We start from the raw sequence: 17,535 nt of genomic DNA, 5'->3' as shown, positions 1-17,535 counted from the left end.
TGGGAAGGTATCAAGGACATAACTTTGACCCTTGCTAGTCATTTAACTATCACCCACTGTCCATGCTAAAGACTACCTTCCTGGTTTTAAGTGAGCTCCCTTGTGTCCTAAAAACTTGGCCTGATTTCTTTTTTCTTGAGCTGCACCTCTCCACTCTCCTGAATTTCAGAACATACAGGCTTGGAAATCGAGTATGGCACCCAGAATTTCCTTTCTTTGACAACCCCAAGAGCAACTGAGCATATTGGTTATTTTTAGCATTTACTAATCCCTGTAGGATAACTTGAATAATAGCTAGGAATATTTTCTTCTGGGCCCCCAGTCTGAAAATATCATGGTAACGAATGCTAACATGCCTTCTTAGCTGGGAAAGCACAATTCCTCCTGCTTTCATTCTTTTCTTTTTTTTTTTCTGAAGATGAAGTTCATTAATTCAACATTCAATAAATAAGAGTCTCTTTAGGTTGGATAATAGATATGGTGGGATGGCCCATTCCAGGGTCCCTTTAACAATAATAGTATCATTTTTTAAAAAATTGTGAGAGAACTACAGACTAGTACTTCTTCATAACATTAACATCTTTTATCCACTTTCACAGACTTTACCTCAGTTAATCTTCATAACACTGAGAGGTGTTATTACCATTTTACTGGTGATAAATTGGGGCTCAGACTAGTTAAATGACTTGTTTGTGATCGGTCACTAAAGTAATGGAGCAAGAACGTGGTTTTGGTTGTCTACTTCCTAATTCAGGGATCGCCCATTGACCCACAGCTTTCATGTCAAGGAACCTCCTGAGCTTCTAGAAAAGATTGGATCTGGATAAAGTCTAGCCTGGATTTCCAGGAGCTAAGGTAGGAAGAGGCCCAGGGAACCCATAGAAGTCAGGAGGAGCATTTGAATAGAGGTGAGAGACACACACTGGAGATGGAACAGTGTGGGGAAAGGGTGTCTCCAAGGGTCAAGGTTGCCTACTAGGACTCTCTTACCATTGGCAGTCCTGTCTCTATCCCTTAGCCTCTGACAGGATGAGTCTATTGGGTCAAGATTTTTCCCACAAGCATAAGCAGCAGCTTCCAAAATACTTGCAACTTCAAATTCAAACCATGTACATATACATGATGTGTGCACCATGTACAACCCACTGTAGGGCAGCCATTCCCCACACTACTGACGGGGAAGAACAAACATGACTGCTACTTTAAGGTGAGGGTCAGTGAAGTCCGCTCCGAAAGCTCAAATATATATCTGAACCCAAGCTTTCTGCCCATGATGGTCAAGTCTAGAGACTTGGGGCCAGAGACTATTCAATGTGCTTTACAATTATGCTATGCAAAAACGTATCTAAGGAATGTATCAGTGGAGACCCTGAGGGTGGGGCTCTACAAAGTGAGGCCATTTATCCAATAGGCTCCAGGTGTTCCTGGGCATTACCTGAGTGATTTTGATAGGGTGAGGGTCCGTGGAGTTTTCTACTATCTCCACAGGTTGTGGTGCTTTCCAAATATTCTCCATCACCGTAATATCCACTGACGTGGAATCACTGAAGGAATTCTCAGTCTGGCCTCCCATGTCCTTCACTGAGACCACCAGACTGTAGGAAGGGTTCTTAGAAGGATCCAATTCCTGAGCCCCTGTGGGAAGTTGGTGAGAAGAAAAGAGACACTTTCAGAGACACATCTAAGTCCCTTTTTCTGACTGAGACAGTCCTAGAGGGTACCCGTCCACGTACCTTGTCGCGTAAGTGAGATTGCCCCTGTTTTGTTGTTGATCTGAAAGTACATGACATCGTTGATCTTGGGCAGCTGGATGACAATTTCATAAAAAAGCTGGCCATTGAGAGTGGCCGGATCATCCAGATCTGTAGCATTGACATACATGAAGGGCTTTCCTATTGTTCCCAGGGGAAAGAAAATAAAATAAAAGATATTAATTAAAACCCAAACCAACCATAGCCACACTTTTGCCTTCTAAGAAGCAGAGATAGAATGTGGAAAGGTGTGAAAATTCATATTAGTGGGGAAATAAATCTTTATTCTTCTCCTCTCCCCTAGGATAGGATTTCTCAAAGTGTGGGCCAGGAACCTCTAGGGGTCCCTTAAACTGTTTTAAGATACTCATAAAGTTAAAAACTATGTATGTGTAAAAGATCCATTCAAAAAACAAGATAATTTAATGGGTTTTAGTGTAAAGGAATACAAAATATATCATTGATATGGTTTCAGATTCCACGCTGCAACTAATATTTAAGAAACCACCACTTGTTGAGTTTTGGTATAGTATCACAGAGTGTCCACAGTTATCTGAAAATGTTATTAAAATATTCATCAGTTTTTTAACTACATATCTGTATGAGGCTAATTTTTCTTCATATACTACAACTAAAATATCATATGGCAACAGAATGAATGTAGAAATAGACATGAGAATCCAGTTGTTTTCTATTAATTCAGATATTAACAGATTCACAAAAATTAAAACAATGCCATTTTTCCCACTACATTATTTTTGCCTCAAAAGTAGTTATTTTTCACTAAAATATGTTTCAGTGTTATGTTAAGTGAGTTAATATTTTTTAATTTTTCAGTTTTAATTTTTAATATAATAAATATTGATAGATAGAACCAATGATACATTGGAGTCAGCTGATGGGAGCCAATTGTTGAATTTTCGGAAATTCTGAGTCCTTAAAAATTGTAAAGATGGTAAATTATATATGTACGTTTTACCTCAATAAAAAACATTTTTAAAAGAAAAGAAATTTTGTGAGTCAATTTTTAACATCATTGGTAGTTTGACAAAGGCCATGGTGGGAGTTATTTATGCCAGGGAAATCAGCAAATGCTACAAAACTCAGGGATTTGCTTCCTCCATCCTCCCAAGAAACAGCTGTTAAACATTTACCAGGACACCACTGGACAGAACCCACCTGTCTAAACGTTCTTTGGGGACCTCAGTATCAGAGTCTGTTAATCAGTCTTCGGTGTGCAATCTAAGGGACAGGGACACTGAAATTGCTCCATATAATAAGGAGGAAGGAAATTTTTCCCTAAAGTATTGGAAGTGGACATCGAAGACTAAGAGAAGATTAAGTAACATAAAGGGAAGCTTGATGATGAGTTGATGGAAATGGCCAGGAGTCTTTCTGAGAACCCAGAAGTCTAATATTCATTTTTGTTTTGTGCACAGTTATGATGTGATGCTCCTTCTAGGTGCCTGCTGCATACACTTAGGCCTTGATAAAGGGTTTCTGTACAAATGGAGAGTAGGTGGTCAATGCAGCAGAGAGAAGGGACAAGCTGGGAGGTAGATGTAACAGAAGAAAAAACAGGGAAAAAGCAATGACTATGATAATGTAAGTTCCTGAGAGGATATGGGAGAGTGAGCTCACCTTTCCAGAATGTTCTAGAGCTTTAAGGTATTTTTAAAGCTCACCCTAGAAAACTGTTTCTCAACAGAGGGTGATTTTGCCCAGTTGGACATTTGGTGATGTCTGGGGACGGTTTTATTGTCACAACTTGGGGGAGGGCTGTTCCTGGCATCTAGTGGATAGAGGTCTGAGATGCTGCTACTCATTCTGCAGTGGACAGAACAGCCCCTAACATAAAAACAACTATCAGGCCCAAGATGTCAATACCAAGTGCCAAGGTTGAAAAACCATATTCTAGAACAACAGGGATAAGAAAACAACTCCCAGAAGATCCGTGTGAAGTTTAAATAAGATGGTAAGTGTGTAATGAGCGATTGCTGCAGCTGTTAGCCACACAAATCCGTCCCTTCCACCTGATGTCCTTCCATCTTTCCATAAACATCTCCTTGCTCCAGCCTGTTACCTGGACGAGAGTTCTGCCTTACTGAGCCTTCGTACTTTGGCTGGAGAAACATGGGCCGGTTGTCGTTGATGTCCTTTACTTCTATGGTGATCGGGACGGGGCCCTCAACTGTAGCTCCGTGAGCATCCAGGGCCGCAACCTGATGTTGAGGAAAAGGAAATGACCTTGGTGAAACTGGATTTCATATCACACACCCAAAAGTCACTCGAAGGAAATTAGAGCTCAAAGAACCAATAGAAGGAACCCACAGAAGCCCAAAGTGGGAGCTGCTGAAACAGGGGCCCTATCAGTTCAGCCTGGCTAGGCATGACAGTGACTTTCCAGCAGTGGGGTATGCTGGACACTGGACATGCTTCTGTTCCTAAATGGCTGGAGTTAGTGAAATGAGACCACTTTCGCCCTTGAGGCTATGGAATTGCAATGTCGTCTTACAGAGCTGTTATGGTGGTCAGCCTGCAGAGCCCGCAGCAGAAGGCACCAGACAGAAAGCTTTAGGCTTGCTCTTTTATTCGGTTAGCTCTCTGCTATTCCTAGGTATTCAGACACCAACCATGAAAACTAAGGGCGAAAAAGAGGGAGAAGGGTCTATTTAGTCAGCCTTTGTCGATTGGTTCCTTCTGCCTCTTGCCAGGACCAAAGGGGCTCCCCCCCAGCACTGATGCTGCCTTCATTGTGGGTCCGGATCCCACACTTTAGCCACAGGCAGATACCAGTGAAGCATTAGGAACTGTTGACTTGGTTTTGATTCAGATGCCTGAGCATGGCCTTACTTGGATGAGTAGTAACATCCGAGAGTCCTGGCAATGTAAATTGGGTTGCTCTGGTTAAAAAGCCTGAGGAAAAGGGTCCCTTTGCCATGCTCCTCTGTAGCTGGTTAAAAAAGGACATACGAGGTTCACAAAGTAAGCCATTAATGTTAGGAGAGCTATAGCAGGATTCTAGGCAAGGGATGAGGTGCCAATGATACTTCTAGAACAAAGGGTGCTCAGAGAGGTTGGAGTTAGGTCACTTTGTCTGGTCTCAGTTCACCTGGAGATTGTAAATAGATCTTGTTTCCCTGTCCAGTGGTTTGATGAGATACAGAAGTCCATCTGGTTCTATCTTAAACGTGTTGTCTGTCTCCCCAGTTAGTTCAAAAGACACAGCAGGAGAATTGACCTTAAACTGGGAAAAAGCAAAAAAAATTAGATTAGGTAGGAAGGAAAAACTATGTTGTGGCATTTGTAGAAAGTCACCAATTTCAGGTAAAGTTTTCATTTGTACAATCACTAAATAAAAAATCCTCAGCTTTTAAAGTGGTACATTCTGAAAGTTTGCTTTCAAGTTAACTAACACATTAACTATTAACTACGTAATGTACAAAATATATTTTCCTCAAGAAACAATGTATGATATAATTCAATACACTGACAAAAGCCATTGATGCTTTAAATTGTAGCTGGGGTTACAGGAGATTTTTCTGGGAATATCTGAAAGCTATGGCATTACTAGCTTCTAAGAAACATTGAAAAGGGATGCTTTATTGCTAGCATAAAAAGATGTCAGTACTTCTAAAAATTGTGACAAAGATTAATAGACATGTTAATATTAAGAAAAACAATTTATAAATGACTTCAACTTGATAAAATGCTATATGATAATCTCTTAATTATTAATACCTTTTTAGAAGTGAATAAATGTCAACCACTATATTTTATATAGAGAGGACTTTTTAAGATCACAAGAATAGACAATTCATGTAAATCTAAGAAGACATAAAAGTTGTTCAACCTCATTAAGTTTTAACACGTTAACATATTTTATTAACAAATTAAAAAATAATAATGCCAATATTATTAAGGACATAAACATTGTTGATGGAAATGTAAATTCATATAATCCTTTTGGAAATAACTTGAAGCATAAAATGTTTGTAGCTTTTGATAATAAACATTACTATACAGAATTTATCCTAAAAAATATTTTTTTAAACAATAAACTACATGCTTATAGTATAAGTAGCTTTATTTATAACACTAGTAAAGTTGAAAACTCCTAAATGGTCAGAATAAAAGGACAGTGAAATTATTATAGTACATAAGCTTCGTAGAATATTAATTGTTAAAATGGTTATTCTACAAATTATGAAGAAACATAAGAAACAATGATATGATGTGAAATAACAAAAGTAAATTTAAGAGTAAATCTAGACTATGATTGTAATGGTACCAAAAGTGAAAATAATTTCATTTACAATAGGATCAAAAAGAATGAGATACTTCAGAATAAATTTAACCAAAGAAATATAAAGGCTTGCAAAAAGAAAACTACAAAGCATTATTGAATAAAATTTAGAAAGATCTAAATACATGGAAAGACATCCCATATTTATGGATAGAAAAACTTAATATTGTTAAGGTGGCAATACTTCCCAAGTCAATCTGATTCAATACAATCCCTATCAAAATTACAGCTGCCTTATTTGTAGAAAATGCATATGGAAATGTAAGGGACCCAGAATAGCCAAAGCAATCTTGAAAAAGAACAACAAAATTGGGCCAGGTGTGGTGGCTCATGCCTGTAATCTTTGCACTCTGGGAGGCTAAGGCGGGCCGATCGTTTGAGTTCAGGAGTTCAAGACCAGCCTGAGCAAGAGCAAGACCCTGTCTCTACTAAAAAAATTAGAAAGAAATTAGCTGGACAACTAAAAATATATAGAAAAAGTTAGCTGGGCATGGTGGTGCACACCTGTAGTCCCAGCTACTCCAGAGGCTGAGGCAGGAGGATTGCTTGCGCCCAGAAGTTTGAAGTTGCTGTGAGCTAGGCTGACGCCATGGCACTCTAGTCTGGGCAACAGAGTGAGACTCTGTCTCAAAAAAAAAAGAAAAGGAAAATTTAACACTGTCTGATTTCAGAATTTACTACAGAACTACAGTTCAAGATATTGTGGTACTGGCATAAGGATAGACATATAGTTCAATGGAATCCAATTGGGAGTACAGAAACAAACTTAAATTTACCGTCAATTGATTTCCAATGAGGGTGCTAATTCAATGGGGAAAGAATAATGTTTTCAACAAATGGTGCACGATCAACTGGATATCTACATGCAAAAAAATGAAGTGGGACCCCTACCTCATACTATACACAAAAACTAACTCAAAATGGATCAAAGACCTAAATGTATCAGCTAAAACTATAAAACTGAGAGGAAAGCATACACATAAATCTTCGTGACCCTACATGAAACAATGGTTTCTTAGATATGACATCAAAAGCACAAACAACAAAATAAATTGGATTTCATCAAAATCAAAAGCATTTGTGCTTCGAAGGACACTATCAGGAAAGCCTATAGAATGTGAGAAAATATTTGTAAGTCATACGAACTGATAAGGGAGAACTTGTATGCAGAATATATAAAGAACACTTACAATAATAAAAAGACAAATAACCCAATTAAAAATAGGCAAAGGATTTGAACAGACATTTCTTTAAAGAAGACATATAGATAGCCAATCTGTACATGCAAAGATACTCAACATAATTTGTCATTAGGGAAATGCAAACCAAAACCACAAAGAAATACCACTTAACGACCATTACGATAGCTACAATGAAAAAGACAGGTAACAAGTCTTAAGGATATGGAGAAATGGGAACTCTTATACAATGCTGATGGAAATGTAAAGTGGTTCAATTGTTTTGTAGAACAGTTTGTCAGTTCCTCAAAAAGTTAAATGTAAAATTAACTTGGACCCAGCAACTCCACTACTAAGTGTGTGTGTACGTACACACACACCCAAGAGAATCAAAAACATGTCCTCATAAAATCTGTACATGAATGAATGTCCACAGCAGCATTATTCATTATACCCTTAAGTGGGAAAAACCAATGTCCATCGATTGATACATGGATATTCAAAATGTGGTATATTTATACAATAGAATATTATTCTGCCATAAAAAAGAATGAAGTTCTGATGCATGTTACAATATGGATAAACACTGAAAACATTATGGTACATCTAAGAAGCCATAGACAAGAGGCCACATGTTGTGTGAATCCATTTATATGAAATGTGTAGAATAGGCACATCTATAGAGACCAAAAGTAGATTAGTGGTTGCCAGGGGCTGAAGGGAGGGGGTGTGGGGAATGACTACTAATGAGCACAGGATTTCTTTTGGGTTTGATAAAAATGTTGTAGGAATTAGATAGTGGTGATAATTGCACATCTTTGTGATATACTAAAAACTACTGAATTGTACATTTTAAAAGCATGAATGAGGTATGTGAGCTATATCTCATTATAAATAAAAAGAAAAAAAAGACCTGTCTCAGATTTATATCATACTGTCTCGTGATCTAGAAGCGCCTAGAGTACACTGAGCTGGCTAGTTGAAAATCCTCAATGAAAGAAGTCTATGGTTGTTTAGTTCATTTTATTTTGAAGGGTATATTCACAACACAAGGACCAACCTCATGGAGAAATGAGGATCCTTTGTGCTTCCCTAGATCCAGGTTCTAGATGAGGGACCCATACAATTACTCCCCATGGCTATAAGAAAGAGCTGAAAGCACATCTTACCAAGAATGGGTTTTCTGAATCATTTCCGCATACAAAGACAGAGAGAGCATAGTGTGCTTGACCAGAAGCTGGGGGACCTGTGTTCTAGTCTTGGTTCTGCCATTAACTAATTTAAGCCTCAGTTTCCCCACCTGTAAAACAAGCTGTTGGTACCAGAAGTCTCTAATATCCTGTCTAGCACTAAGATTCTGTGATTCTAGGAAGGGCATCCCCCTCATCTTCTACTCACTACCCTCCCACCCCAACACCTCACCCTACCCCAACACACATACACACCCATAAACAAGAAACACCCAGCCATGATAACTAAAATATCATTTCCTGCCAAGAAGGGGTAAGCTTTTTAGCAAGGCTAATGGAAGCAGCAGTGGAGCAGCCCAAGGAATGATTACTGGCTGGTATCCTCAGAGACGCTGGAATGACCTCATCAATTTCTTACAGAGGTCACAGAAGTAGCCACAGACTCTCTGGCCCACAAATATGTTTTGTTTAGCTTATAGGATAATTTTTTAAAAACTGTGCCAATATTTTTAAATCAGGGAATTTTACATAAATATAAAACTGTATAACTTTTCTAGAAAAATTACAAAATCTAGTAGATTTTACTGTGAAATTCCAACTTGTGAAATTTGTCTGGAGCTGAATTGAGCTTATCCCCTTTTGATGTATTCTCACTTTGCCACAGTCCTCACTACTCCCTATTGTCCCACATGCTTAAGACAAGGATCAGAAGCCTTTTAATTTCACATTTGTGTACTTGGGGTTTTCCTCACATCAGTTTTTTGCTATTGCTTTTCTTATCTCCAGATAGCTTCATTCATCACATGGCTGGCAGCTACGGACAGTCGAGATAATTCACTATAGACAGGCTTTCATGTTGCACCCAAGCACTCCATTAACACCTGTATGAGGAAGTCTCCCCAGTCTTTATCTCCAGACCCATATGATCACTGTCTCCTAGACATCTCCACCTTTTGCTACAATCTTTCTCTCTCTCAGTGACACCACTAACTACCCAGTCAAGCAAGCCAGAGACCTAAGAGTTATACTAAACACCTCTGTGTCCTCAGCCCCTGCACTCATTCAGTAACCAATTCCTGTAGGTGTGACTTCCTTCATATTGCTCCTACCTGTCATCTTCCTTCCATGCGCCCTACCTTAGTCCATTTGGGCAGCTATAACAAAATACCTTGGACTGGGTAATTATGAACAACAGAGATTTATTGCTCACAGCTCTGGAGGCTGGGAAGTCCAAGATCAAAGCACCAGCAGGCGAGTGTCTGGTGAGGGCCTGTTCCCCACACATGGCACCTTCTATGTCTTCTCACACTGCAGAAGGGGCAAACAGGCTCCATCAAGCCTCTTTTAGAAGGACACTAATCCCATTCATAAGGGCAGAGCCCTCATGACCTAATCACCTCCCAAAGGCCCACTTCTTAATGCTATTATGTTGGAGATTAGGCTTCAACATGTGAACTTCAGGGGGACACCAACATTCAGACCACAGCAACCCCTCTGTACTTACTTAAACCAGGTCTCCACCACTTCCCACTGGACTATTGCAAACAGCCCCCTGAGATCCTTCCCACCTCTAGGCCCACCCCCTTCAACTCACCGCACAGTGATTAGTCAGCTTGGATTTGCACAAATCCAGCCATGGTGTTCCTTGTAGAAACCCTCCAGGGGTGCCCACTACAGGATGAAGGGTCAGTCCAGCCTGTGCAGACCTCGGCAGGCGTGCGTACCTTTGACTGTGCACCATCTCCCACCCTGCACCCTGACCACCTGTCATCTGTCATTTTCTTTCTACGTGCACACCTCCATGTTTTTTCCCATCCTGTATTCAGTGCCTGCTTCCTGCCTGCGAGCATCTGCTTACCCTTCAATACTCAGCTTAGGGGTTAATAAAACCTCTTCTGTTCACCCGCTACCATCCCCATTTAAAACTGACCGCCCTTAAATTTTAAGTGTTCTCACCACAAAAATCATGTGTGTGAGGAAATGTCTACTCACTTAGCTTGATTTAGCAATCCCACAATGTACATATATTTCAAAACAACATGTTGTACATGATAAATATATATAATTTTATTCAATTAAAAAATCAACACAAATAAATAAAATTGGTCACTGTCTTCACATGCCCTTTGCCCCTTCCACATCCCACCAGACTCCCAGCAGAACCTTCAGCACATGTGGTCGTCTGCTTGTTAGTTTTCTCCTATGAATTGGGAGCTCACGGGGACAGGGACTGTCCAGGTCATCTCATAGCCCCAGTACTCAGCAGAGCACCTTGTATAGTCACTCCATACATGGTTAATAAAAGAAAATGAATGTGTGCCTAGCACATGAAGTTCTTACCAGTTTAAGAAGCATAATACACAAATAAAAAAAATTAAAAATGCCAGAGAATCTACAACCAAATGCTCCCCGGCAGGGCAGAGAAAGTAAGGAGGAATGAGTTCATCCCCTGTGTGAGCCCTTGCTGTAGACTCCTAACCAGTTCCCTGAGTCCTCCCATCCTCCTGGAGTTTGCAGGCAGAGTGATCTTTTCTGAATGGAAATTGACTCAGACTCCTTGCTGCTGGGAGAGAACCTAAGAGCCTTAGGAGTCAGGACCTTCCCTGTCTCTGCAGCATCCTCTCCCCCTTCTTCTCCTGCCTCTGTCCTCCCCAGCCATGTGGCCTTCTGCCAGTCCTAGGAACATGTCCTGTCCTCTCCCCTCTCAGGGATGCTGTCCCTGCTGTGCTCTCTTCCCTCCCTTCCTCACCAAGTGAAGTCCGACCAGCCTCCAGCTCTCAACACGTTTGCCACTTCCTCAGTGCTTGACTTCCCTGACGGGAGAGGCCAAGGCCCCTCGTGACACCTGACACAGCAGGGCTGCACGGAGCTGTGCGCACACCCTGGCTGGCTTCTACGCTGGGGCCCTTTGCACCAAGCTGGTACCAAATGAAGGAACAGACAACTTTCAGCCTCTCGTCTGTAGAAGGGAAACATCCAGCATGATACAGTCATCCCTGGGCATCTGTGAGGAATCGTTCCAAGACCCCTGCAGATACCAAAATCCACAGACGCTGAAGGCCCTTATATAAAATGCTGTACTATCATCACGTAACCTACACACATCCTCCTGTGTGCTGTGAACCGTCTCTAGACTACTTATAATACCTAATACAATGTAAATGCTATGGAAGTAATTGTTATACTGTATTTTTTATTTGTTACTTTTGTGGAATCATTATTTTTTATTTTTGTCTGAATATTGTCAATCCTTAGTTGGTTAACTCATGGATGTGGCACCTGCGGATACAGAGAGCCAACCGTAAATGAGCTGTGGTTAACGAAGACAGCTGCCTTCGAAGGCAGTTTAGCGACCCTCTGCTACTTCCCCATGACATGGGGCAGGGAGGAGTCCCGGGTTCCCACAGAGGCTCACCAAGGCATCCTCCACCCATTGCAGGGCCACGCAGCTTCCTCAGCAGATGTCTGGTAAATGCAGTAGTACGTCTCTCCCTTTCTCTGTTACGTTTCCAGGATTATCTCTGTGCTCTTCATAGCTAAAGTCCCTTCCCTCACTCCCATCTGCAGGCAACCTCCCCCCCAAATCCCCATGCCCCAATCTGATGCCTTTCCCAGTCCCCTAACTAAACAAGACAACCGCTTGCCAGCATGCCTTGGTGACGGCCAGGCCTGGGCTCAGAGGCGGCAGTGAGGAAAAGGCAGGCCTATGGCCAGACGCACGCCATCCCAGCACTGACTCCAGAGAAGCCACATCTTCAAATGCTTTAAGCGGAAAGTGCATGGAACAGACAGTTCCCACGGTCAGATGGCCACTCCCGTCTCCAGGGACTGGCTCCCTTCCATTCTAGACAAGAAGTGGAGCCTGCAGGCACCAAGCTCCCTGCAGGAGGGACGGTAACACTCGCCCCAGAGACAATTGAGGAAGTGCAATGAGAACGTCAAGTGTAACTATTACAATACTGAGGCCACCATGTCTCTGTTTACCTTCACTTCTGCAATCATTTTTGATAATGAGATGGCCATGCCTCTGTTTTATTTCCAGCTGTACAGTAGATAAACGAGTAAAAGTCCACCAAGGGAGCATACAAAATCAAGGTGACAGTGGGCAAGGGCAGCCTTTACCTGAAATATGATTTGACTCGGTTCCTGGCCTTCAAAAATAGAAAGCTTCATGGGCTTCAGGGGTCCGCTAAACTTCCCCTCTTGTCCATATCCAGTTGTCTGTTCACAAAGAAAGATAAAATTAGTATATACTAGTATTATGAATGTGTGTCACTTGTTGATTTGATTGGGGATTCGAGAACCAGCATATGAAACATAGGATTCTATCATGCCTGAAAACAATGTGAACTCCGGTCAACACAAACAAAAAGGGGTCCAATGTTTGTTGAAGTTCAATCATGTCAAAGTGGCTTGCGTGAGCTTTGCATCGTGTTTCCTATTTAGCCATTGGAGCAATCCCCCTATGAGAAGCATGTTAACATCCCCATGAGGACATTAGGTTAACACGGCACACACTTGGGTCTGGCTGAGCAAAAGCTTGTGGTCTTGCACAATGCCATTCTGCCTTCTAAATTCTACATAGTTTTACACCAGCTTCATAAAATGCCTCCCTCCACACCTATTATTTTATGAGGACATTCCTGGCAGGTTTCTAGCACTCTGGAGTTCAGTCACCTCAAGGACAATTGCATTTATACGGGGGAAAAAGAACACACAGATGGGTTTAGTATAATCCTTGCATGGCACATAGTTAAATGGCAAATTTTAGGAAAATTTGAATCTGAATTTGAACTGTAACTTTAAAAGCTTACTATTTTAACATATCATTAGCTCTTTCCATTCCTTTAGAAATATGACAAAAACACAAAATGTTTACTTCAAGCAGGAGCCCCACAACAGTTCTAAAATTCAAAAACCCCTGACCTGAAAGCCAAGCAGCCTCTGCAGACACCCACATCCAGGCTGGAACAGGAGTCGGTGCGGCTGGGATGGTAAGAATGGCTCACACTTGCTAAGTAGTAAGCGTGGCTTCAGCAGTAAGAATAGCTCACACCTGCTAAGTTAGCACATGTGGCGCTCTGTCCTAAACACATTTAATCCTGATGACAACCCTATGAGGGTAACTTACTATCATTAGTCCCATTTTACAGGTGATGAGACTAATACATAGAGAGGTTAAGTATCATAGTTAGCCCAGGTAGTGGCTAAAAGCAGGATTCCAAGTTGTGACTCTAGAACTGGTCCTCTCAGCCACTACTCACCAGTACCCACCACAGGGCACAAAAGTGGCCCCGACAACCTGGAGGGAAAGCTGGCTGCATTGGGGATGTGCACAAGGGTGTGACCCCCATGCCCACCCCCAAAGAATGGGGTGCATCACCATAGTCCTCACTACATTGGCCCCTCTGAGGGAAGATGTGAGGCAGAGCAGAGCAGGTGACTGCAGGAAGGGACAGCTGCCATACACCCACCTGAGGGCACCCTATAGGACCAGGCATTGAGGGCCTCGTACCCCTGCTGGTCTTCCCTCCTTCCTGGGTGGTTCTTTGGGTCTCCCATTTGTGGTAGAAATCAGGAGTGGAATAGGTTAGAATCAGAAGCATAAGGCAAGCCAATGGTTTTTGGAGCTAGACAAATAACACCAAAGAAGAAGAAGAATTGAGGACAGGGGAGAGAATTTGTTTTCCTCTTCTTTAGGAAGAGCAGGCAAGCTCTTGCAGTAGAAACTGCTGCTCTCTGGGAATAACCCAAAAGCAATCAGTATGCCAGTGATAGGGGAGAAGGTCTTATACTGTATCCCTCAATGTGTTGAGTCTTGACTAAGTTGATACTGGATGTTTGGTAAACAAGCAGTAACAAACAAGAACACAGAAGGCTTTGAAATGTGGTCTTCTCTCCCTCCGAGCTGTGGCAGGTCTTTGGGTTGGCTGCCTCAGGCCACTGCTAACCCCTCTTCCTTTGCTGCCTCCCGCCAGAGAGGCTGGGAAGGCAAGCAGTCTCTTTCCCAGGCTCCTGTGCAGCTAGGAAGGTGGCCGAGGGACCCAGTTCTGGCTCATGAAGCAAGAAGGGAAGCCTGCTGGGGTTCTAGTCAAGCTTTTGTTTTCCTGGTGAAGTAGGACAGATGTGGCTGGCACTGCTCTTCCCCGTGGGCTCTTGCTGAGACAAGAGACCTTGTGTCTGCAGCTGGGGCAGCCGTCATGAACCATGAGAGGACAAACCAGTGCAAAAGATGGGACAGCAAAGAGAAAGAAGCCCAAGTCTCTGATAACATCACGGACCTGCTAAACCTGCCCTGAATTGCCTATTTCAGGCTTCTTGTTACTTGAGGAAAATAAACCCCTATTTGTTTAGTTCCAATGTCAAATTTCCTGTTATTTGTAGCTGAAAAGCATTCTTAACTCATAATAATTTTACAGATTTGTGGCCTATCCTTTCCTTTCTAAGTGTATCTTCCTCTGCAAGCTCTTCTTCCTTTCCACCCCTTTTCCACATCTTTTCCAGCTTCACTACTCTTCTGGAAGGTGGGGTGCAAGCACTCAGTACCGATGTCCAGGTGCCCCCATGGTGGGTCCGAGATGGGGGCAGCGCTCTCCGTGGAGCTACTGCTTGATGGCGAACTACCTTCGTCAGCGTTGCACTCACAGCGGCAAGCACTCAGCCCTTTGGTTAGTCACACCGGGGAAAACCACATCAGCCCGGCAAACCTCACAAACGGGGCCACGAGGACAAGCTGGCTCACCTGTCAGGAAAGGAGGCTCAGGTCTCAGTTCCAGGGTTCAAAGTTGCGTCTTCGTATCAGGGCAACACATCTCTCTCCCTGCCCCTTTATGTGGCTATTGCGGCCATAAAGATTTCCAAGTGCATGTGTACCCTATGAGTCATCGAGCCACATCGCTGGGACCGGGATGGATGGTGTGGTGGAAACTCGTGAAAGGACAAGGGGGTAGTGGGTTTATGCAGGAGTTGGAGGGAACAGCACCCACCATCTTACACAAAGAGGTGAAAGGAAGGGGCAAGAATGGAACTAACAGTTTTTAGTCATTTTTAGCATGTGGCAGTGATTGGACTAGACCCTTCAATACATCGTTTTTCTTCCCTTTTTTTTTTTTTTTTTTTTTGAGACAGAGTCTCATTCTGTTGCCCGGGCTAGAGTGAGTGAGTGCCATGGCGTCAGCCTAACTCACAGCAACCTCAAACTCCTGGGCTTAAGCGATCCTACTGCCTCAGCCTCCCGAGTAGCTGGGACTACAGGCATGTGCCACCATGCCCAGCTAATTTTTTCTATATATATATTTTAGCTGTCCAGATCATTTCTGTCTATTTTTAGTAGAGACGGGGTCTCACTCTTGCTCAGGCTGGTCTCGAACTCCTGAGCTCAAACAATCCACCTGCCTCGGCCTCCCAGAGTGCTAGGATTACAGGCGTGAGCCACCGCGCCCGGCCACATCATTTCTTCTGATCGATGCTATCAAAGTATCTCCAGAGTAGTCCCCCAGCAGAAGCAAAGCGCTCACAGATAGTTAGTGCCACCTTGGGACTGGAGCCAGTTCTGTTGGACCACCAAGCCCCAACGCTTACCCACGTCGCTACACTGCTTTCGGGGCCAAATGACACATGCAGTGGCCAGGTCCACCTGCCTGGTAGCTGCCATCAAGAGTTCAATGCACGGATTGTGCAGTATTTGTACCAAACTCTTCTTCCTTCTGGAAATCCCAGGCAAAAACTCTAAAATAGGTGGCTCCTCCTTGGTTTTCTCCACCGCCCCATCCAGCACCCTCTCCCAAACCCTGGACCGCTGACTCGTGCTCCCTTCAGTGCCCTGGACATACATTCACGCTGCGTTTCCAACCCTCTTGTGAAACAATGTCTTAGAGAAGAACGGAAGAGCCGCTCACAGTATGGAATACATGACTGGCAATTGTTTTAAATTACTGCCTCTGCTTTAAATTAAAGCTTCGTGTAGAAGACAAGAAGCTCCAAGTAAACTTCCAGTCTTCACAGGCGAGAGCTGGGAGGTAGGGAGTAGGTAGGGGCAGGAGAGGGAAGTGGCTCCATCCCTGTGCCCCTGACTTCACCCAGGGACAGCGGCGCTTGCGGCTGTCTCCTGGGCGAGCACTTGCTGCCAGCGGTGACTGGGCAGTATTTCTTACTCTAGGCAGAAATCCCACTGGGGTAGAGTAGAGAAAGAAACTATATTTTCACCTTTCTTCCAGGAAGAAAAATACAAGTCCCCTTCTCAAACAAGAAGCAAATGAGCCTACTAATATCAAATTATTGTGATAGAATTCTAAGACCTTATTGTTGTTTCCTAATATGTCCATAATCACGTGTATAATTTCTACCCTGTTGCCAGCATTGTGCTAGGTGCTGAATCCGCAAAGAGGACTAAAACACAGTCCATTCTTCATGGAGGTTAGTCTCCATGTGGATGTAAACACTGTATATTTAAAATGCTGTAGTGATAATAATAGCTAATATTTATTGAGTGCTTGGACTGTGCTGATCACTGATCCAAGCGCTCTATAAATGCATTATCTCATTTAACTGCCGCAAAATCCCATCAGACAAGTGCTATTATTAGGTCCAGTTTACAGGGCAGAAAACTGAGGTCAACGCTTAGGCAACTGACCTGAGTTCCTATCACTGACAAGTTTGAAACCAGGTCTGGCTTCACCACCAGGCTGTGATAATGTCGGTAGCAAAGGATGTTTGAGAGGAAGAGGAGAGGGGTCATATGGGGATGTTTGACCCAGGTGGGGTTGAGCCCCTAGGCTGTGAGGAGGCATGCTGCTCATAAAGTCTGAACTGCAGTTTTCCCTGCAGGAGGAAGGCTCTGGTAGTTTTACAAGTTTGACTCTATTTCACTTTACAAGCATTTTGAATTGTGTGGGCTCCAGGGTTTAGGTCTCTCTGAGACTTGAAATTTGATGTATTATTTTTGAGTCCCAGAAGAAAGGAAATAAGATTTTACTTATAAGGATCTAGAAGCTTCCTTATTTAAAAAAAAAAAAAAGTAGATGCTTCCCCATAATCTTGCTTTATAATTGTCAATATTTTGTGGCAACTTTCATGAACCTCAGTAGCCTCCTGGGTAAAACAAGGCTGGC

The 17,535-nt window shown here is 42.8% G+C and overlaps 1 protein-coding gene across 1 annotated transcript in view; it reads right to left on the bottom strand.

Moving 5' to 3' along the window:
• The window catches only part of CDH17 (cadherin 17), a 45,450-nt gene extending 29,191 nt beyond the window's left edge, over positions 1-16,259 (bottom strand). Inside the window, exons 1-8 of the mRNA XM_045560470.1 lie at positions 16,007-16,259; positions 14,972-15,088; positions 13,690-13,727; positions 12,548-12,646; positions 4,864-4,998; positions 3,835-3,973; positions 1,734-1,892; positions 1,436-1,635 (exon numbers count right to left, since the gene is read on the bottom strand). Coding sequence (XP_045416426.1) covers positions 1,436-1,635; positions 1,734-1,892; positions 3,835-3,973; positions 4,864-4,998; positions 12,548-12,646; positions 13,690-13,727; positions 14,972-15,088; positions 16,007-16,259 — 1,140 coding nt within the window. The remainder of the gene's footprint in view (positions 1-1,435; positions 1,636-1,733; positions 1,893-3,834; positions 3,974-4,863; positions 4,999-12,547; positions 12,647-13,689; positions 13,728-14,971; positions 15,089-16,006) is intronic.
• Between the last annotated feature and the right edge of the window lie 1,276 nt (positions 16,260-17,535).

This window comes from Lemur catta, chromosome 9 (genome assembly GCF_020740605.2).
Source record: "Lemur catta isolate mLemCat1 chromosome 9, mLemCat1.pri, whole genome shotgun sequence".
NCBI classification, from domain to species: domain Eukaryota; kingdom Metazoa; phylum Chordata; class Mammalia; order Primates; family Lemuridae; genus Lemur; species Lemur catta.
The sequence above is the reverse complement of the archived record's forward strand: the minus strand, read 5'-3'. Positions and strand labels throughout refer to the sequence as shown.